General features: G+C 42.9%; 1 protein-coding gene across 1 annotated transcript in view; it reads left to right on the top strand.

Annotated features, from left to right (window-relative positions):
* DOCK2 (dedicator of cytokinesis 2) overlaps positions 1 to 23,881 on the top strand; it is a 1,347,187-nt gene that overhangs the window by 1,279,123 nt on the left and 44,183 nt on the right. Inside the window, exon 51 of the mRNA XM_077266018.1 lies at positions 9,451 to 9,593. Coding sequence (XP_077122133.1) covers positions 9,451 to 9,593 — 143 coding nt within the window. The remainder of the gene's footprint in view (positions 1 to 9,450; positions 9,594 to 23,881) is intronic.

The raw sequence follows: 23,881 nt of genomic DNA, 5'->3' as shown, positions 1-23,881 counted from the left end.
TGAGAAACAGTGGATAGTGTCGGTCCCCACATCAACAGAGACTCTAGCCATCACAGGCTTACCACCAAGGGAGGAAGTTGTGCACCCAGCAGCTCCTTCCCCAACATATGTGTCCACCTCCCCTATAACTTTGTGTAGGACTGCCAGATCTAATGCTGGTGTACCTCTACAGTGATTTATGCAAGACAAATTTTGTATGGAGAGGGTTGCTGACAACGTAAAAATCGAATAATTTACCTGTTGTAAAAAGATTTGATCATTTGCAGTAATGTTGTTATTTGGTTGCTGTTGCCTAAGCATTGCTGAAAGACAATAAGATGCAAAATGAATGTCAGAGGTGGACCTATTCACCTAATGGAGGGACCCCACATCTGTCCATATTCACTGATTTTTGCCGGAGCAGACCCGGATCGATAAGAAAACTAAGGCCCATTGCGCCGCTGCAGAGAGTAACCATGCACACACCTCACTACATTCTGGTGTCAAAATACTCGAGGCTGGAATAGAGCTTGTAGTTACAGGTGCTTCTTACAAAATTAGAATAGCATCAAAAAGTTCAATTATTTCAATTTTTCATTACAAAAAGTGAAACTTATATATTATATAGAGTCATTACAAACAGAGTGATCTATTTCAAATGTTTATTTCTGTTAATGTTGATGATTATGGCTTACAGCCAATGAAAACCCAAAAGTCATTATCTCAGGAAATTAGAATACTTTATAACACCAGCTTGAAAAATGATTTTAAAATCCAAAATGTTGGCCTACTGAAATATATGTTAAGTAAATGCACTCAATACTAGGCCAGGGCTCCTTTTGCATTAATTACTGCATCAATGCAGCTGGCATGGAGGCGAGCAGCCTGTGACACTGCTGAGGTGTTATGGAAGCACAGGTTGCTTTGATAGCAGCCTTCAGCTCGTCTGCATTGTTGGGTCTGGGTTTCTCATCTTCCTCTTGACAATACCCCATAGATTCTCTATGGCGTTAAAGTCAGGTGAGTTTGCTGGCCAATCAAGCACAGTGATACTGTTATTTTTAAACCAGGTATTAGTACTTTTGGCAGTGTGGACAGGTGTCAAGTCCTGCTGGAGAATGAAATTTCCATCTCCAAAAAGCTTGTCGGCAGAGGGAAGCATGAAGTGCTCTAAAATTTCCTGGTAGACAGCTGCGCTGACTTTGATCTTGATAAAACACAGTGGACCTACACCAGCAGATGACATGGCTCTCAAAACCATCACTGATTGTGGAAACTTCACAATAGACCTAAAGCAGCTTGGATTGTGTGTCTCTCCACTCTTCCTCCAGACTCTGGGACCTTGATTTCCAAATGAATTAATAAATTTACTTTCACCTGAAAATAATAATAATCTTTTATTTTTATATAGTGCTAACATATTCCGCAGCTCTTTACAGTTTGCACACATTATCATCGCTGTCCCCGATGGGGCTCACAATCTAAATTCCCTATGAGTAGGTCTTTGGAATGTGGGAGGAAACCGGAGTACACCCACGCAAACACGGAGAGAACATACAAACTCTTTGCAGATGTTGTCCTGGGTGGGATTAGAACCCAGGACTCCAGCGCTGCAAGGCTGCAGTGCTAACCACTGCAACACCGTGCTGCCCCGGAAAACAACTCCTCGGACCACTGAGCAACAGTCCAGTACTTTTTCTCCTTGGCCCAGGTAAGACGCTTCTGGCATTGTCTATTAGTCATGAGTGGCTTGACACAAGGAATGCGACACTTGTAGACCATGTCCTGAATATGTCTCTGTGTGGTGACTCTTGAAGCAATGACTCCAGCAGCAATCCAATCCTTGAATCGCCTTTTCTTAACAATTCCTTCAAGGCTGCAGTTATCCTGGTTGCTTGTGCACCTTTTTCATTCCTCTCAACCTTCCATTAATATGCTTGGATACAGCACTCTATGAACAGCCAGCTTCTTTAGCAATTACCTTTTGTGGCTTACCCTCCTTGTGGAGTATGTGATTGAGTGTCTTCTGGACATCTGTCAAGTCAGCAGTCTTCCCTATGATTATGGAGGCTACTGAAACAGACTAAGGGGCCTTGTTAAAATCGCAGGAAACCTCTGCAGGTGTTTTTTGTTAATTATTGTAATTTACTGAGATTATACCTGTTAATGTTGATGATTGTGGCTTACAGCCAATGAAAACCCAAAAGTCATAAACACTGGAAATAGATCACTCTGTTTGTAATGACCCTATATAATAAGCGCTTCACTTTTTGTATTGAAGAACTGAATAAATGAACTTTGCGATGATCTTTAAATTTTGTGAGAAACACCTGTAAATAGATAAATATATTGACTGTTTCATGCCATGTTTTATGCCAAAATTGCCATCCTGAACCTTTAGATTTGCTGCCACGTTTCCTATTTGTTCCATAATTAAGGATCCTAATTCACACTTAGGTGTCGACACAGCATGCAACGGACTTCAGACCAAACTTGAACTTCTTTTTGCTTCCAGGGAGAGTTTCTGCGGAACATTAGATGTGAATGAAGTCTATCGAAGTTGAACAATTCTCCAGTACTATAAATAGCCATCGCAGTTGATTAACTGTTATGGACCTGGTGGTTAGGAGCACCTGGAATGACCTGATGGTTAAACTAGACGACAGGACAAGCTCTGGGAAGTGGGATCTCTGCTGACCGCAAATCCTAATCCTATCACACAACTAGAATTAGCCGTGGAGCGTACCTAACTCTCCTAGACGCCTCTTCACAGCCTAAGAGCTAACTACCCCTAAAGATAGGAAATAAAGCCTTACCTTGCCTCAGAGAAATTCCCCAAAGGAAAAGGCAGCCCCCACAAATATTGACTGTGAGATAAGAGGAAAGTCACAAACACAGGAATAAAACAGGTTTCAGCAAAGGAGGCCAGTCTTCACTAAATAGACAGAAGATAGTAAAGCGATCTATGCGGTCAACACAAAAAACTACAAAAAGCCACGCAGAGTGTGCAAAAAGACCCCCGCACTGACTCACGGTGCGGAGGTGCCACTCTGCACCCCAGAGCTTCCAGCTAGCAAGGCAATATCATGTTAGCAAGCTGGACTAGAACTTAGCAAGTACTAAGAAATATATTCAGTACACAATGAACAACAAATGAACTAGCAGGGACTTAGCTTCTGCTGGAGTAGACAGGTCATCAGAAAGATCCGAGAGAGATCTGAACCAGTACTGATACATTGACAGCTGGCATGAAGTAACGATCTGAGTGGAGTTAAATAGAGAAGCCAGCCTAGCCGCAAACGAGGGCAGCTGAGGAAGCAACCTCAAGAACCAGCAGTTCCACTCACAGCCACCAGAGGGAGTCCACGGACAGAACTCGCCGAAGTACCATTCATGACCACAGGAGGGAGTTCGAGAACGGAATTCACAACAGTACCCCCCCTTGAGGAGGGGTCACCGAACCCTCACCAGAGCCCCCAGGCCGATTAGGATGAGCCAAATGAAAGGCACGAACCAAATCGGCAGCATGGACATCGGAGGCAACAACCCAGGAATTATCCTCCTGACCATAGCCCTTCCATTTGACCAGGTACTGAAGTTTCCGTCTCGAAATACAAGAATCTAAAATCTTCTCCACCACATACTCCAACTCCCCCTCGACCAAAACCGGAGCAGGAGGGTCAACGGAGGGAACCATAGGCGCCACATATCTCCGCAACAACGACCTATGGAACACATTATGGATGGCAAAAGAAGCTGGAAGGGCCAAACGAAATGACAGGATTGAGAATTTCAGAAATCTTATAAGGACCAATGAAACGAGGTTTAAACTTAGGAGAAGAAACCTTCATAGGGACATAACAAGACGACAACCAAACCAAATCCCCAACACAAAGTCGGGGACCAACACAACGACGGCGGTTGGCGAAACGTTGAGCCTTCTCCTGGGACAATGTCAAATTGTCCACTACATGAGTCCAAATTTGCTGCAACCTGTCCACCACAGAATCTACACCAGGACAGTCCGAAGGCTCAACCTGCCCTGAAGAAAAACGAGGATGAAAACCAAAATTACAAAAAAAAGGCGAAACCAAAGTAGCCGAACTAGCCCGATTATTAAGGGCGAACTCAGCCAATGGCAAGAAGGTCACCCAATCATCCTGATCAGCAGAAACAAAGCATCTCAGATAGGTCTCCAAAGTCTGATTAGTTCGTTCGGTTTGGCCATTTGTCTGAGGATGGAAAGCCGAAGAAAAAGACAAATCAATGCCCATCTTAGCACAAAAGAACCGCCAAAACCTTGAAACAAACTGGGAACCTCTGTCCGACACGATGTTCTCCGGAATGCCATGCAAACGAACCACATGCTGGAAAAATAATGGAACCAAATCAGAGGAGGAAGGCAATTTAGGCAAGGGTACCAAATGGACCATCTTAGAGAAGCGATCACAAACCACCCAGATGACCGACATCCTTTGAGAGACAGGGAGATCTGAAATAAAATCCATGGAAACATGCGTCCAAGGCCTTTTCGGGACTGGCAAGGGCAAAAGTAACCCACTGGCACGAGAACAGTGGGGCTTGGCCCGAGCACAAGTCCCACAGGACTGCACAAAAGAACGCACATCCCGTGACAAGGAAGGCCACCAAAAGGACCTAGCCACCAAATCTCTGGTACCAAAAATCCCAGGATGACCAGCCAACACCGAACAATGAACCTCAGAGATAACTCTACTAGTCCATCTATCAGGGACAAACAGTTTCTCCGCTGGACAACGGTCAGGTCTATCAGCCTGAAACTCCTGCAGCGCCCGCCGCAAATCAGGTGAGATGGCAGACAGAATTACCCCCTCTTTGAGAATACCAGCCGGCTCAGGAACTCCCGGAGAATCAGGCACAAAACTCCTTGAAAGGGCATCGGCCTTCACATTCTTAGAACCCGGAAGGTATGAAACCACAAAATCGAAACGGGAGAAAAACAGCGACCATCGAGCCTGTCTAGGATTCAACCGCTTGGCAGACTCGAGATAAGTCAGATTCTTGTGATCCGTTAAGACCACCACGCGGTGCTTGGCTCCCTCAAGCCAATGTCGCCACTCTTCGAATGCCCACTTCATAGCCAACAACTCCCGATTGCCAACATCATAATTGCGCTCAGCAGGCGAAAACTTTCTAGAAAAGAAAGCAAATAGCTTCATCACAGAGCCATCAGAACTTCTTTGAGACAAAACAGCCCCTGCTCCAATCTCAGAAGCATCAACCTCGACCTGAAAAGGGAGCAAAACATCTGGCTGACACAACACAGGGGCCGAAGAGAAACGACGTTTCAACTCCCGAAAAGCCTCAACGGCCGCAGAGGACCAATTAACCACATCAGCACCTTTCTTGGTCAAATCAGTCAACGGTTTAACAACACTAGAAAAATTAGCGATGAAGCGACGGTAAAAATTAGCAAAGCCCAGGAATTTCTGAAGGCTCTTCACAGATGTAGGCTGAGTCCAATCATAAATGGCCTGAACTTTAACAGGATCCATCTCGATATTAGAAGGGGAAAAAATTAAGCCCAAAAAGGAAACCTTCTGAACTCCGAAGAGACATTTCACAAACAAAGAATTAGCACGAAGGACCTGGAACACCATTCTGACCTGCTTCACATGAGACTCCCAATCATCCAAAAAGACCAAAATATCATCCAAATATACAATCATGAATCTATCCAAATACTTTCGGAAGATGTCATGCATAAAGGACTGAAACACAGATGGAGCAATAGAAAGCCCGAATGGCATCACCAGGTACTCAAAATGGCCCTCGGGCGTATTAAATGCTGTTTTCCATTCATCGCCCTGTTTAATACGCACAAGATTATACGCCCCTCGAAGATCTATATTGGTGAACCAACTAGCCCCCTTAATCCGAGCAAACAAATCAGACAGTAGAGGCAAAGGGTACTGAAATTTGACCGTGATTTTATTGAGAAGGCGGTAATCTATACAAGGTCTCAGAGAACCATCTTTCTTGGCCACAAAAAAGAACCCTGCTCCCAACGGTGACGACGACGGGCGAATATGCCCTTTCTCCAAGGACTCCTTTATATAACTCCGCATAGCGGCGTGTTCCGGCACAGATAAATTGAAAAGTCGTCCCTTAGGAAATTTACTACCAGGAATCAAATTAATAGCACAATCACAATCCCTATGAGGAGGTAGGGCACTGGATTTGGGCTCATCAAATACATCTTTGTAATCCGACAAAAACTCAGGGACTTCAGAAGGTGTAGAAGAAGAAATTGACAACAACGGAACATCACCATGTACCCCTTGACAACCCCAACTGGACACAGACATTGATTTCCAATCCAATACTGGATTATGGACCTGTAGCCATGGCAAACCCAACACGACCACATCATGCAAATTATGCAACACCAAAAAGCGAATATCTTCCTGATGTGCAGGAGCCATGCACATGGTCAACTGAGTCCAGTACTGAGGTTTATTCTTGGCCAAAGGCGTAGCATCAATTCCCCTTAATGGAATAGGATACTGCAAGGGCTCCAAGAAAAAGCCACAGCGCCTGGCAAACTCCAAGTCCATCAAATTCAGGGCAGCGCCTGAATCCACAAATGCCATAACAGAGTAGGACGACAAAGAGCAAATCAGAGTAACGGACAAAAGAAATTTAGGCTGTACCGTACCAATGGTGACAGACCTAGCGAACCGCTTAGTGCGCTTAGGACAATCAGAGATAGCATGAGTGGAGTCACCACAGTAAAAACACAGCCCATTCTGACGTCTGTGTTCTTGCCGTTCAGCTCTGGTCAAAGTCCTATCACATTGCATAGGCTCAGGCCTCTGCTCAGAGGATACCACCAAATGGTGCACAACCTTGCGCTCACGCAAGGGCCGATCGATCTGAATGGCCAAGGACATTGATTCATTCAGACCAGCAGGCGTGGAGAACCCCACCATAACATCCTTAAGGGCTTCAGAAAGACCCTTTCTGAAAATTGCTGCAAGGGCACACTCATTCCATTGAGTAAGCACAGACCACTTTTTAAACTTCTGGCAATATACCTCCGCCTCATCCTGACCCTGACACAAAGCCAGCAAGATTTTCTCTGCCTGATCCACAGAGTTAGGTTCGTCATAAAGCAATCCAAGCGCCAGAAAAAACGCATCAACATTAAGCAATGCAGGATCTCCTGGCGCAAGGGAGAATGCCCAGTCTTGAGGGTCGCCACGTAACAAAGAAATAATGATTTTTACTTGCTGAATGGGGTCACCAGAGGAGCTGGCTTTCAAAGCAAGAAACAGTCTACAATTATTTTTGAAATTCAGAAATTTAGATCTATCCCCAGAAAACAAATCAGGAATTGGAATTCTAGGCTCTAACATCGGATTCTGAACTACATAATCTTGAATGCTTTGTACCCTTGCAGTGAGTTGATCAACACAAGAGGACAGACCTTGAATGTCCATATCTACACCTGAGTCCTGAACCACCCAGAGGTTAAGGGGAAAAGAAAGACAAAACACACTGCAGAGAAAAAAAAATGGTCTCAGAACTTCTCTTATCCCTCTATTGAGATGCATTAACACTTTGTTGGCCAGCTGTACTGTTATGGACCTGGTGGTTAGGAGCACCTGGAATGACCTGATGGTTAAACTAGACGACAGGACAAGCTCTGGGAAGTGGGATCTCTGCTGACCGCAAATCCTAATCCTATCACACAACTAGAAATAGCCGTGGAGCGTACCTAACTCTCCCTAGACGCCTCTTCACTGCCTAAGAGCTAACTACCCCTAAAGATAGGAAATAAAGCCTTACCTTGCCTCTGAGAAATTCCCCAAAGGAAAAGGCAGCCCCACAAATATTGACTGTGAGATAAGAGGAAAGTCACAAACACAGGAATAAAACAGGTTTCAGCAAAGGAGGCAAGTCTTCACTAAATAGACAGAGGATAGGAAAGGGATCTATGCGGTCAACACAAAAAACTACAAAAAGCCACGCAGAGTGTGCAAAAAGACCCCTGCATCGACTCACGGTGCGGAGGTGCCACTCTGCACCCCAGAGCTTCCAGCTAGCAAGGCAATATCATGTTAGCAAGCTGGACTAGAACTTAGCAAGTACTAAGAAATATATTCAGTACACAATGAACAACAAATGAACTAGCAGGGACTTAGCTTCTGCTGGAGTAGACAGGTCATCAGAAAGATCCGAGAGAGATCTGAACCAGTACTGATACATTGACAGCTGGCATGAAGTAACGATCTGAGTGGAGTTAAATAGAGAAGCCAGCCTAGCCGCAAACGAGGGCAGCTGAGGAAGCAACCTCAAGAACCAGCAGTTCCACTCACAGCCACCAGAGGGAGTCCACGGACAGAACTCGCTGAAGTACCATTCATGACCACAGGAGGGAGTTCGAGAACGGAATTCACAACAGTTAACTTAGGGTATTTTTAATATAGTTGAGGACAGACTATTGTTCTGAGTTCTTTGAAGTCTCATTGGGACAGGAGAGGAATATTTGTTTGGGGGTTAAAATTAATTGATTGTAAGATTGTAAACGACTGTGCTATACTGCCGAGTCCTTACGTTACACTCATAAAATTGTCCCAGTGCCCAGGGGGTAAACCGGTAACAGGCAGCTGTTTTAGTGGTGTAAATGAGCAAGCATTTTCATCCCTTTTCTGGCAACTATTTTAAATTTATTTTTATTTAGCAGTGTTTAATGTGCAATAAATAATAATATGTATAATTTTGGCGTTTTCTCAATGGTTCATTTTTGGGGTGCAGTATATGACAGCATAATTGTCTAGCCCATAATTAACCAAATTTATATACATTGCAAAGTTTTAGCAATGTCATACTGTACTCTACAGTTTGCAACATCAATGCAATAAATTGTGCTGTTTCAGTCTATTGTATAGTCTATGGGAAAAGCTCTTCTTGCTGCAAAGGTCTTCCCGCAAGGGAAGACCCATTTTAAGTGTCCAGAAGAGCTGTCTGTATGCTGCCTCACCATATGCTATGCCATTGCGCTGCTTTTTATACTATAAAAATAGCAACCTTTCAGTCTTTGCATTGTTTATTTAGAGTGATTTTGGAAACACATAATAATTTATGTTGTTAAAATCATTACTCGTAGATCCCAAATATTTAAAAAGAAAACATTATTTGATGAGAGAGTACCGTACTTTTTGCATATTCATTTTTATTTAAAAATCATTTTGAAAATTTGATATAAAACCAGGGCAGTATCCTTTTACATTTCTATTAAAATTTTTCTATCCCATTTTATTTTTGCTGTGGTAACAAGTATTATAATATGTAAAACTGTAATTCAACATAATATAGCAAGAACATAACAAGAATAAATCCTCATGTTCCCTAAAAAACCAGGATCCCAAGTATTCATGCCTGCATTTATTTCGTGTTCTGTTCATTTCTTTCTTATTCTGTTTTCAGCTTTAACTTTATCAGTTGTCAGTAGCACAACGCATGAAGAAAAGAATCAATCTCACAGGATGAGCCAACCAAATCCGGGTGCCCTGGAGTTAGACAAGAGGATTGCAAAGAAAAGCAAAATTAATCAGTTGTTCAAGACAATGGTATGTGTGATCATACTTAATGATACTGTAGATTTGCAACTAGTAAATTACATCTATAATGGTTATACCCATAAGATATCTGACTTTCCCATAAACATCTCCATTATAAATTCCCAATGATAACAGCTTGTATTTGTACATGCAGTTGTTAAGTAGACTGGTCAATCAAAATTTTCATTTAATGGAGAAAAATAAATTGTAAACATAATAAAATGCAGGAAAATAATCCCCTGGTGAATGCAGCCTCTCTAGAACATGTAATTCCTTTGAACACAAAGATTGTTTTTGTTGTAAGCGAAATACAACAATGTACTTAGTGGCCGGGGGTTTTAGGATACATCCATTATGACTTGTTATAATCTAAACCTACAAAATAAGATAATCAAAACAGATTGAACTATTTTTGTAATTAGTTGAATAACATCATTTTGGGTCCAAGAAGCCAAAAAAAAAAACAATGATAATTTTTAATAGTTTTTTGACTATTGGCTTCTTCCCGGAAAAATAAAGTAATTAATGCTAAATAATAGAATTCTTATAATACAGAACATAATTTAAAATCAATTAAACAGTATAATAAAAGATGAAATTAAAATATAGTGGTGAGATCAATTAAATAACATTGATATAATTCCTTATTCCAGGTGTAAAAAAATAAAAGCACTGCACTGCATGATTCCAATACTTTTCTGTATTATGTATTGCGAGACCGTATTAGCCCACTCCAATGCTGGAGGGTTTGTACTGTAACAACAGTTCAGATGCCTCAATAATGATTACAGGTGGAGTAAAATTAGACAAGAGAGAGGTAAAAGAAATTAAAGCTGAGGTATAGGTGTGAGAACTCGGTAATGAATGTTAGCTACTGCAGCTCCTCAGCCGCCAGTGTAATCTGAAGAAAGGCTTCTTTTAAAGTTGTGACATCCACAACTCTACAAGAATAGTAACATGTCACCCCACACCCTTATCCTATTATACTGTATAATTTTATGGATGCTGTCTCTTTCTTATTATTTCAACTTGCAGATTTTAATTTCAACTGGAGATATTGAAATCCTTTTCTGTATGCCTTCTACAAGGTCATTAATAAATATGTTAAAAAGAAAAGGGGCCAATACTGACCCCTGTGGTACCCTACTGTCACCTGCAACCAAATTTAACTGTGTTCCATTAATAACCACCCTCTGTTTTCTATCACTGAGCCAGTTGTTAACCCAGTGACACATGTTTTCCTTTAACCCCTTTACTCTCACTTTGTATGCAAATCTTAACTGTGACACTTTATCAATCTTATCTTATCGAAATCAGAATTTCCTAAACCCTGTTCTCATGTCCCCCAACTCTTGAAATTCTAAGGAAATCCTGAAAACATCATAAGTGAGAGAACTTGTGTCAGTTTCTGATGCTTTAATAATAATTCCATCACCTGTGTAATAGTAGAGAAACCCTGAAAATATAATGTGCTGGGTTCATGAGGACTGTTTTGGAAACAATGATCTAGATGATCCATATTTTCTGTCATATGTTCCTGTCAATGGCCCTTCAAAAAGTCATGATAATTGTAGAGGTGTGAGGGAATTTCCAACAGACAAAAATTTATTTGTAGGAGCATCTAAATCCAATGTGACAAAGTCATTTTATCTATGACATCAAGAATTGGGAAAGGTGGGAGTGGGAGGATCAGATCTATCCATAAAAAGATCATGATTAGCATTTAGGTCGCCTTTCATTATTAGTTTAAATTCATACTATGCCTGAAGTTTTTTCAAAAAGTTTGACAAAAAATAAATGGTTATGTGTCTTTGGAGCATATACATTGACTAAACTGTATTCCTGTTCTTTGAAAAGTGCTCTCATAATAAATCTACCTGCAGATCTTGAATTTCTTCAAGTACGGAACACTTAGAACCTCTTCTAAATAATTTGAAGACTCCTGGTTTTTTTTGTATATGAAGCCTCATGTTAATGCTTGTGTTTTAAGGATGGATTTTTTTTTTGAGCCAGTAGGTTTCGTATAAACATACTACATGAGGGTGAATTTTAGTAATTTGGTTTAAGAGTTTACTACATTTGTTTCCAACTGAATTTTTATTGAAGTTTTTATAATACAATACAAAATGATACAAAACAACATAAGGGAGGGAAGAAGGTGGGGTAAGGAAGGCGGAGAGGATTATGAAGAAGGGAAGAACTGGGAACAACAAGGGAAATGGGGAAATTAACTACTAAGGTCCTACTGGTAAATTTTCACTCTGTTTGAAATTAAATTTGTTATAAATTCAAGTACTGCATGTATCATTAGGGTTCATATGTCTAACTGGTATATTGAACTTAAAGGACTTCTTCGGAATCTAATAGTTGAGTTTGTCGACAATGATGAAACTTGGCTTGGCTTGTCCTGTTCTAGGTTAATCAACATACATACACATATATATGCATACACATATCAAGCTAGGGGGAAGGAGGAAAAACATTATTCCAAATGTGCCATCTCATGGTATACGCTATAAATTTATTCTCTCTCAAAGCAAGAGAGAATTCAAAAATTGAGTAGAAATTATCTCTTTAAGGCCGGGGTCACACTTACGGTATGGAAAATCAGTCCAAGTCTCCCTGGTGAGAATTGCACAAGTGTTCTCCCTATGGTCACCTGTGTGTAATGCATTTGCAATACGATGATGCAATTTTCTTGCACCTATGTATCCGTACGACATGCGTATAGCTTTACATTCGCACTGTTTTTCCTCATTGAACTTAATGGCTCAATGGGCTGAAATGAGGAAAAGGTGTGTGTATTTCTCGCAAGTCACACTGATGGTCCTTGTGGTGTCCGATTTTTTTTCTCGCACTCATAGACTTGCAGTGGCGAGACTCGGGCGATATATATGTGTACAATCTCAGAGTGCTGCAATTTCACTCGCTCGCTGAATACGCCTGAGAAAAAAATGGTGATGTGCGGTGCACAATACATTAACACCGAGTGCTATGTGATGTTTTCTCGCATAGCACTAGTCCGTATTCTAGAGCAGTGTGACCCCGATCTAATAGCTGAAATTTTGGGAATATCTTTCTGTTTCCACCTTGAAGCAATCAGTAATTTAGCGACTAATAAAATATGAATAGTTATATGTCGAAATTGGAAAGGAATATCTTGAATACCCAGAGATAACAATGCAAGGTGCGGTGTAAGATTACACCGAACCTTGCATTGTTATCTTTTAATGGCAGCAGTTGTCGTTAAGGCGTATCGGCGACGGGTACTTAAACCACAGCTCCGCTAATTAACGGCGCTGTGGAAAAAGTGTATAGCGTCCCCCAGAGTCGGATTTTCTCTGGGGTCTCGGTTGCCGAGACCCGAGAGAACATGATTCGGGTCAGTTTTTACTGACCCCCGAGTTGCGATCGCAACCATTTACCGGCGGTTGCAAAAAAAAAGAGATTTGCCATTTAATTTCTCTGTCCTCTGATGTGATCGCACATCAGAGGACAGAGAAATGGGGTCCCTGATCACCCCCCCTGACACTCACACATCTCCCCCAGTGCTCCTTTTGGCTCCCCAGGGGCGCCGTCATCTTCTTCCCGCAAAAAAATGGTGGGCGCACCCGGAAGATCTTTGGGGTCTCGGCTGCTGGGGGTAGCCGAGACCCCAAAGAACATGATCGGGGTCGGTTTTTACCGACCCTGTTTTGTGATCGCTAGTAAATAACCATTTACCAGCGACTGCAAAAAAAATGTGGTGTTTTATTCTCTGTCCTCTGATGTGATCGCACATCAGAGGACAGAGAAATAGGGGGATCGGGGACCCTGTCATGCTTACCGGTGTCCCTGGGTCCTCCTGCTTCCTCTCCTGGCTTCTGGCTTCTTGCTTCGGTAAGAAAATGGCGGGCGCATGCGCAGAACGCTTGCCATGATCTGCTTTCCGGCAGAGGAAGATTTCTTCCTGTTGTTTTATTTTGGTCACTGTGAGATCCTATCACAGTGATCAAAATAAAAAAAAATAGTAAAGACCCCCCCTTTTTCACTTCCTTAGTTTAGAAATACATACATTTTTAATTTTATTATTTTTGCCTAATTAATTTCCAATTAGGGGTCGTGTTAGTGTTAGGGTTGGGGTTGGTGCTAAAGTTAGGGTTGGGGCTAAAGTTAGGGTTGGGGCTAGGGATAGGGTTGTGGCTAAAGTTAGGGTTAGGGTTGGGGCTAATGTTAATGTTAGGGCTAGAGTTGGGGCTAAAGTTAGGGTTAGAGTTGGGGTTTGGGTTGGGATTAGGGTTTGGAGTAGGGTTAGGGTTAGCATTAGGGTTATGTTTTGGATTAGGGTTAGGTTTTGGATTAGGGTTAAGGTTAGGGTTGGGATTAGGGGTGTATTGGGATTAGGGTTAGGTTTGAGGTTAGGGTTGAGATTAGGATTAGGGGTGTGTTGGGCTTAGGGTTTTGATTAGGGTTATGGTTAGGGTTGGGGTTAGGGGTGTTTTGGGGTTAAGGTTGTGATTAGGCTTATGGTTGGGGTTGTGATTAGGATTATGGATCAGGTTGGGTTAGGGTTAAGGGTGTGTTGGGGTTAGGGTTGGAGTTAGAATTGGGAGGTTTCAACTGTATAGGTACATCAGGGGGTCTCCAAACGAGACAGCCAATTTTGCGCTCAAAAAGTCAAATGGTGCTCCCTCCCTTCTGAGCTCTCCCGTGCGCCAAGTGGTTTACCCCCACATATGGAACCTCAGCATACTAAGTACTAGTTGGACAACAACTTTTGGGGTCCAGCTTCTCCTGTTACCTTTCGAAAATAGAAAAAAAATTGGGGGCTAAAAAATTATTTTTGTGGAAAAAAATGATTTTTTTATTTTCACAGCACTGCGTCAAACTTCTGTGAAGCACTTGGGCATTCAAAATGCTCACCACACATCTAGATAAGTTCCTTGGGGGGGGGGCTAATTTCCAAGATGGGGTCACTTGTAGGGGGTTTCTACTGTTTAGGTACATCAGGAGCTCTTTAAAATGCTGACTTTGATGGAATGATCTGCAGGCTTCATATTGCATTTGCAAGGTCACTACTTCCCTTCTGAGCCCCAATGTGTGCCCAAACAGTGGTCCCCCTCACATATGGGGTATCAGCATACTCAGGACAAATTGGATGACAACTTTTTGAGTCCAGTTTCTCCTGTTACCCTTGGGAAAATAAATAATTGGAGGCTAAAAAAAATCATTTTTGTGGAAAAAAAATGTTTTTATTTTCACGACTCTGAACGCCCAAGTGCTTCACAGAAATTTATAATGCAAAGTACTCACCACACATCTAGATAAGTTCCTTAAGGGGTCTAGTTTCCAAAATGGTGTCACTTGTGGGGGGGTTTCCACTGTTTAGGCACATCAGGGGCTCTGCAAACGCAACATAACGCCCGCAGACCATTCTATCAAAGTCTGCATTCAAAAACGGCGCTCCTTCCCTTCCGAGCTCTGCCATGCACCCAAACAGTGGTCCCCCAGACATATGGGGTATCAGCATACTCAGGATAAATTGCCCAATAAATTTTGTGGTCCAATTTCTCATGTTACCTTTGAGAAAATAAAAAATTGCAAGTTAAAAAAAACATTTTTGAGGAAGAAAAAAGATTGTTTATTTTCACGGCTCTACTTTATAAATTTCTGTGAAGCACTTGGGGGTTCAAAGTGCTCACCACACATCTAGATAAGTTCCATAATGGGTCTAGTTTCCATAATGGGGTCACCTGTAGGGGGTTTCCACTGTTTAGGCACATCAGGGGCTCTCCAAACGCAAACTCCTTCTCTTCCAAGCTCTGCCATGCGCCCAAACTGTGGTTTACCCCCACATATGAGGGTATTGGCGTAGTCAGGAGAACTTGCACAACAAATTTTGTGGTTCATTTTATCTTTTTACACTTGTGAAAATAAAAAAAAATGGTTCTGAAGTAAAATGTTTGCAATAAAAAGTTAAATGTTAATTTTTGCCTTCCACATTTTTCAGTTCCTGTGAAGCACGTAAAGGGTTAATAAACTTATTGAATGTTGTTTTGAGTACCTTGAGGGGTGTAGTTTAAAGAATGTTGTCAAGTTTAGGTATTTTCTGTCATGTACAACCCTCAAAGTGACTTTAAATGTGAGATGGTCCTTAAAAAAAAATGGTTTTCTAAATTTTGTTGTAAAAATGAGAAATCACTGGTCAAATGTTAACCTATAAACTTACGAACAAAAAAAAATTTTGTTTCCAAAATTGTGCTGATGGAAAGTAGACATGTGGGAAATGTTATTTATTAACTATTTTGTGTGACATATCTCTCTGATTTAAGGGCATAAAAATTCAAATTTTGAAAAATGCAAAATTTTTTTAATTTTTGCCATATTTCCATTTTTTACATACATAATCGCAAGTAATATCAAACAAATGTTACCACTAACATGAAGAACAATATGTCAGGAAAAAACAGTCTCAGAATCAGCAGGATCCGTTAAAGCGTTCCAGAGTTATAACCTCATAAAGTGACAGTGGCCAAATTGTAAATAGTGGCTCGGTCATTAAGTACCAAATTGGCTGTTACTAAGGGGTTAACATTAAGTTTGGTGATTCTTGAAATGAGCTCAGATATTTCAATCCATAGAGATCTTATTACAGGATATTCCCAAAAAATTTGAAACAAATGGCCATGTTGGCCACATTCTCTCCAGCAAAATCTTGCTTGTGTTGGAAAGACTTAGCAATTTTACTGGTGTGAAGTACCACCTAAATATTAATTTGAAATTAGAAGAGCACAATAAGTAGAGGAATAAGTTAGGCCTCTTTCACACTAGCGTCGTGCACTGCACGTCGCTATGCGTCGTTTGGTTGAAAAAACGCATCCTGGAAAAGTGCTTGCAGGATGCGTTTTTCACCATTGATTTGCATTAGCGTCGCATTGCGACGCTTTGCCACACGTTGCAACCGTCGTGCGACGGTTGCGCCGTGTTGTGGCAGACCGTTGGCTGAAAAAAACGTTACATGTAACGTTTTTTGCTGCCGACGGACCGCCATTTCCAACCGCGCATGCGTGGCTGGAACTCCGCCCCCACCTCCCCGCACCTCACAATGGGGCAGCGGATGCGTGGAAAAACAGCATTCGCTGCCCCCGTTGTGCGGCGCATTCACTGCTAGCGTCGGTACGTCGGTCCGACGCTCTGCGACGGGCCGAGTACGACGCTAGTGTGAAAGTAGCCTTAGTTAGGTCAAAGCATTTAAGATTTCTGTCTCAAAATGATCGTTAACTTAAGATCTTTTTCTCAATTCAAAATATGTGCTTTCCTTAAGAAATCAATATCTTGATTAAAGGATGCATAAAGCTCACTAGTCTTCCATTCATTATTATTAGAAGAGTTGTTCCTTAGGAAGTGTGAGGGGAAACTGAAAATTTTTATAGTAATATTTTAGGACTTTACTAAGAGTTTACTACATTTAAAGGTGTTGTCCACTACTTTCAATAAACCCCCCAATGTATCCCCCCGGGGCCCCTGATGAATTGTGTAAATACCTTCCTTAGCCGTTTTTGCCTGTGAGCGGCGCTATGCTGGTGGCTGAGTCCGGGTCACGTGACCCCAGGCTTCAGCCACCGCTCATTTCAGCCGATGTCACGTCAATTTCCAGACTCTGGAAATTGACGTGACGTCAGTAGCAGGCGTGACCCCAGGCTCCACAGACAGCAGTCACTCATAAAGAGTGATTGGGCTGTGGGCGGGGCTGAGGCTGCCTGCGGGGCTGTGCTGGGGGCAGGCAGGGCTAAGCAGGGATGTGCGGATGGGCGCCGGCGCTGTGCGGTCGCCGGCGCTGTGCGGTCCCCGGCGCCTGTGCTGTGCGGTCCCCGTGCTGTGCGGTCCCCGGCGCCGGTGCTGTGCGGTCCCCGGTGCTGGTGCTGTGCGGTCCCCGATGCTGTGCGGTCCCGGGCGCCGGTGCTGTGTGTGTGGGGTCTGCTGGGGGGTGGTCTTTGGGGTGTGTTATGTGTGTGTGTCTGTGTGTGTGTCTCTGTGTGCAGGCATCGTCCGATGGGACTACAAGTCCCATCGGGCTCTGCCTGCTACAGTGGCAGTGAGTGACACATTAGCCAATGATGGGACAGTAGTAGTCCCATCATCCGGCTAATGTGTTGAATGTAAAAAAAAAAAATACACATATACAGTACATACATACATACATACAACACACACCATGCTACGACATGCGCCATGCGACGACACTCACCATACGGAGACATGCACCATGCGATGTCATGCGACATGTACCATGCAATGACATCCGCCATGCAACGACATGCGCCATGCGATGACATGCGACATGCACCGACATGCACCATGCGACGACACGCGCCATGCGACGACACGCGCCGACATGCGCAATGCGACGACATGCTCCATGCGGCGACATGCACCATGCAACTACATGCGACATGCAGCATGCGACGACATGCGCCATGCGACGACATGCAGCATGCGATGACATGCAGCATGCGACGACATGCAGCATGTGACACCATGCGACATGCAGCATGCGACAACATGCACCATGCGACGACATGCAACATCATGCGACATGCCACATACAGTACATACATACAGTACATACATACATACAGACATACAGTACATGTAACATAGAGTACATACTCACCATCACTTGTCACTTTGATCCCGGAAGCCATTGTCATCTGTAAAAAATATTAAAATAATAACACTATACTCCCTGATCCGCAGAAATCCAATTAAAACGAGGGTCCCTCGACGATCTCCCGTGGAGAGCAGGAGCATCAGATAATGCGACTGCTCTCCAGGGGCTCCAGGAACACAATGAGGGGAGGAAGGTATCCTTCCACAATGTATTCCCCACAATGTATTCCTACGCTCCTGTGAGAAAATAGTCCCTAGTCTCACTTTATGGCATTGCTGTGTGAGGAAGTTCCCACGCAGCTTTTTGCCATAAAGTGAGACCAGTAAACTTTAGTAACCTCTCAGTGTTGCACTGCAGGAGCCATTGTCTCCTGTCAGTGTGTCACTGAGGGTCCTATAGAGCAGTGAAATCACCCGATGTCACTGTTCTATAGGGGAGATCGTCATGGGACACTCGTTATTAATTGGACTACGGCGGACAGGTAGTATACGGTTTATTATTTTACGTTTTTTGCAAGCGCTGAAGTATGGTAAGTATGGTTAAATGAAGAATATTAAAATACTTTTTCCTAATGTGTGCGTGTTTTATTAACCCTTTCTTACTATTGGATTAATAATGGATAGGCGTCTTATTGATGCCTCTCCGTTATTAACCCGGCTTAATGTCACCTTACAATAGCAAGGTGACATTAACCCCTTATTACCCCATATCCCACCGCTACACGGGAGTGGGAAGAGAGGGGCTAAGTGCCGGAATTGGCGCGTCTTACAGATGCGCCATTTCTGGGGCGGCTGTGGACTGGTATTTGTAGCCGGGGGGGGGCAATATCCATGGCCCCTCTCTAGGCTATGAATATCAGCCCGCCGCTGTCTGCGTAGCCTTTCTGGCTATAAAATATAGTGGGACCCCACATCATTTTTTTTGGGGGGTCTCCGTATTTTAATAGCCAGTAAAGGCTACGCAGACAGCTGTGGGCTGATATTCCTAGCAGGCTACAAATATTGGCCCCCGGCCGTCAGCTTTCCCCCTCTGGTGCAGAAAATTGCGCGGGAGCCCACGCCGTTTTTTTCCGTTTTTTATTAAATTAAACGCTCATAAAGGCCTATTTAACCCTTGCGTCAGTACGGGTCCGTCCCTATGCGTCGGGCCTATGTACTGACGCACGTTCTTAAATTTGTGCATGTCGTGGGCAGCGGATGCAGTTTTTCAACGCATCCGCTGCCCATTCTGAAGTCCGGGGAGGAGGGGGCGGATTTTTGGCCACGGATGCGCGGTTGAAAATGGCGGACACGACAGACAAAAAAAACTTTCACTTGAGCGTTTTTTCGTCCCAACGTGCCGCCAAAACACGACGCATCCATTGCACGATGGACGCGACGTGTGGCCATCCATCGCGATCCGTCACTAATACAAGTCTATGGGTAAAAAACGCATCCTGCGAGCACATTTGCAGGATCCGTTTTTTTCCCAAAAAGAAGGATTGCTAAAAACGCAAAAAACACCTTTTTGTGATTCACTTACCTCTATACCATTATGTGAGCGACAGCGACACCTGCTGGTGTGCACAGTGTACCTACTTTAAAGACCATCCTGCTGGATGTATAATCTCTTTTTTTTCATGTGTTGGATTGCTTTGGTTTTCTTTGCCTTGCCCCCTTGTTTATGAGTATCATACATATTTATTATTATTCTTGTTCCCTTTTTTTAAAAAAAATATATCAATAAAGTATCTCATGTTTTACGCATTTTGAGTGGTACTTCCCTTTCTTTGGATATATATTGAAAGTAGCCTTAGGCTGCTTTCACACTAGCGTCGGCCTGACGTACCGACACATACTGGTCCAGTCTTAAGACGCTTCCACTGCCCCATTGCAAGGTCTGGGGATGAGGGGGCGGAGGTTCGCCCGTGCAAGCGCCGTCGAAAATGGCGGACTAGACGCACAAAAAAGTTACATATAACTTTTTTCGTGCCGGCGGTGCGCCAAAACACGGCGCAACCGTCGCGCGACGGTTGCGACGTGTGGCACTGGGTCGCTAATGAAAGTCTATGGAGAAAAAACACATCCTGCGGGCAACTTAGCAGGACGCGTTTTTTCTCCACAATGACGCATTGCGACGTGCAGTGCACAATGCTAGTGTGAAAGTAGCCTTAGAAACATCGGCCTTTCTATTATATATCTATAGATATATCTATCTATAGATATATTTATAGATAGATATATCTATAGATACATAGATGTATCTATCCATATATTTGGCTGATTTCACATCAGGTTTTTGCCGTCAGGCACAATCCGGCGAGTTTTGAAAAAAACGGATCCGTTTTTTTCCGCCGGATCTGTTTTTTTTTCATATAGTTGTATTAGCGCCGGATTGCGCCTGATGGCCACATGTTTCATCCTTTTTTGGCAGATCCGTCAAAAAAGCTGTTTCCGCCGGACGGAAAGCACATACAGAGGAACGTTTTTTCTGTCCGGCGAAAAAACGCACAGCGACGGATCCGGCAAAAAACGTATGAAACTGAGATGTGAAATGATGAATCTGGCCTTGGAATTCATTTTTCATGCATGTTTCCATTCAAATCATGCACATTTTCCGTTTATTTATTTATTTCCAAAAACGGCATTAAAACCGTGCATAAACCGCACCAAAAAAAGCATCAAAACTGCACCAAAAACTGCATCAAAACCTGGTGCAGTTTTGCAGTTTTGGTGCGGTTTTGATGCAGTTTTTGGTGCAGTTTTGGTGCGGTTTTGATGGAGTTTTTTGGTGCGGCTTTGATACAGTTCTTGGTGCGGTTTTGATACAGTTTTTGGTGCAGTATTGATGCAGTTTTTGGTGCGGTTTTGATGCAGTTTTTGGTGCAGTTTTGGTGCGGTTTTGATGGAGTTTTTGGTGCGGCTTTGATACAGTTCTTGGTGCGGTTTTGATACAGTTCTTGGTGCGGTTTTGATACAGTTCTTGGTGCGGTTTTGATACAGTTTTTGGTGCGGTTTTGATGCATTTTTTGGTGCGGTTTTGATGCAGTTTTTGGTGCGGTTTTGGTGCAGTGTTGTTGCAATTTTGGTGCGGTTTTGATGCAGTTTTTGTCAGTGGTCAAGAAAAAATGTGGCGCTGCACAGCCTCTGAACTGAGTGCAATGTATAAAACAAAGTCAAATGTGGGTGTTTTTTTCTCTCTGGTTGCAACTTCAGTAGCTGGAGGTGCTCGCATGAAAAACAGGCATTCCAGTACAAATACAAAAGAAGATATGCGGCAGCACTCACCAGATCATCTGGTGAGTGCTGCCGCATATCTTCTTTTGTATTTGTACTTTGATGCAGTTTTTGGTGCAGTTTTGATGCAGTTTTTGGTGCGGTTTTGGTGCAGTGTTGTTGCAATTTTGGTGCGGTTTTGATGCAGTTTTTGGTGCAGTTTTGATGCGTTTTTTTGTGCAGTGTTGATGCGTTTTTTTATGCAGGTTTTTGCACGGTTTTGATGCTTTTTTTAATTTGCTTTTGGTGCGGTTTTTATGCGTTTTGGAAAGCTAAATAAAGGTGTATTATTGAACAAAAAAAAAAGATTTGTGATGTCATTATTGTCCAACCTCCTCTTTTACATTTGTCCAACCCACACTCCATTACACACACAGATAGACAGATAGATGATAGATTAAATGGATAGACAGATCTACATATAGATAGATCTATAGATGCATACATCTATCTATTCATATATCTATCTATAGATATATCTGGATAGATATATCTATTGATAGATGTATGGATAGCGTAGGGTGTGTGTCCACTGTCCGGATTACATCCGAATGAGCTGCAGATTGGATGCTGCATACTTGTAGTCCCATCGGATGATGCCTGCACACACACCCCAAAAGACCCCCCGCACAGCCCCGCACACACCCGAAGAGTCCCGCACAGGGCCGCACACATCTGAACAGTCCCGCACACATCCGAACAGCCCGCAGACCCCGCACACACCTGAACAGTCCAGCACACATCCGAACAGCCCGCAGACCCCGCACACACCTGAACAGTCCCGCACAGCGCCGCACACATCTGAACAGCCCGCAGACCCCGCCCGGACACACATACACACACACCGTCACCGCCCACACACTTCCCTCCTCCCGAACTGCAGCGTTTCTCGGACCCACATCCGCATCTAAACTACAGATCTTTTTTACATCTGCGGTTTTGCTGCGGATGTGCCCGACTCAATGAAAGTCTATGGGTGCAGAAATGCTGCAGTTCGGCACAAAAGAAGTGACATGCTGCAGAAAAAAAAAGCTGCATTTCGGTGCGGCTTTTTCCGCAGCATGTGCACAACAAGTCTGCGGCTCCCATAGACTTACATTGGTTGTACACTACACTGCGGATTTGATGCAATTCATTGCGGCAAAAAACCCTGCGGATCTGCAATAAAATCCTCAACGTGTGCACACAGCCTCAGCATTTAGCGAACCTAGCAAAAAAGCCAAGCAAAAAACAAGTGTGGGATTGCACTTTTTTGCAATTTAATTGCACTTTGAATTTTTTTCACATTTTCTGTTACACGACATGGTAAAACCAATGGTGTCGTTCAACAGTAGAACTTGTCCCGCAAAAAAATAAGCCCTCACATGGCCATATTGAAGGACAAATGATGGCTCTGGATAGAAGGGGAGTGATAAACGAAAACAAAAATGGTCCAGGGGTGAAGGGGTTTAGAAACATGGATATGGACATATCTATAGAAATAGACATAGATATATCTGTATCTATCTATCTATCCATCCATCCATCCATCCATCCATCTGTGTGTAATGGAGTGCGGGTTGGACAAATGTAAAAGAGGAGGTTGGACAGAAATGACATCACAAATCTTTTTGAAGATAGAGGGGGAGAGGAGGGAGGGGTTTGGGTGTGTTTTGGAGTGGGTGTGCCAGGTTCGGGCTTAGTGGCAGTGCAATGCATCATGGAACTTGTAGTATTAGAGCACAATAACTCAGGAGAAAGGAAGTTGTCAATTAACCCCATGAGAGCTGGATCCAGCACTAAAGATGTGCTGCTACAGCATGATAAAAGGTAATATTGCTAAAATAAACACAGTAGATGTTTTCAGTGGCACATAATAGCAAGATTTATGAAAAAAAAAGGTTATAGTAGTGGACAACTTCTTTAATCTTCAATTTGATACTATCTACCTTTAAAGTTAACTATTTAAGTGATGTAGCATTTGCAGTGGGTATTCAGACCCCTTTAAATTTTTCACTCTTCATTACATTTCAGCCATTTGGTAAATTCAAAAAAATGTTTCACATTAATGTACACTTTGCACCTCACCTTTACTGAAAAAAAGAAATTTAGAAATTTTAGCAAATTTAATAAAATAGAAAAACTGAAATATCACATGGTTATAGGTATTCAGACCCTTTGCTCAGACACTCATATTTAAGTCACATGCTGTCCATTTCCTTGTAATCCTCCTTGACATGGTTCTGCTCCATCATTGTAGCTGTGTTTAATTAAACTGATAGGACTTGATTTGGAAAGGCACACACCTGTCTATATAAGACCTCACAGCTCACAGTGCATGTCAGACCAAATGAGAATCATGAGGTCAAAGGAACTGGCCAAGGAGCTCAGAGACGTAACCTTGGCCAGGTCGG

Source organism: Ranitomeya variabilis, chromosome 5, assembly GCF_051348905.1.
Source record: "Ranitomeya variabilis isolate aRanVar5 chromosome 5, aRanVar5.hap1, whole genome shotgun sequence".
NCBI lineage: Eukaryota > Metazoa > Chordata > Amphibia > Anura > Dendrobatidae > Ranitomeya > Ranitomeya variabilis.
This window is presented reverse-complemented; position numbering and strand designations above follow the sequence as displayed.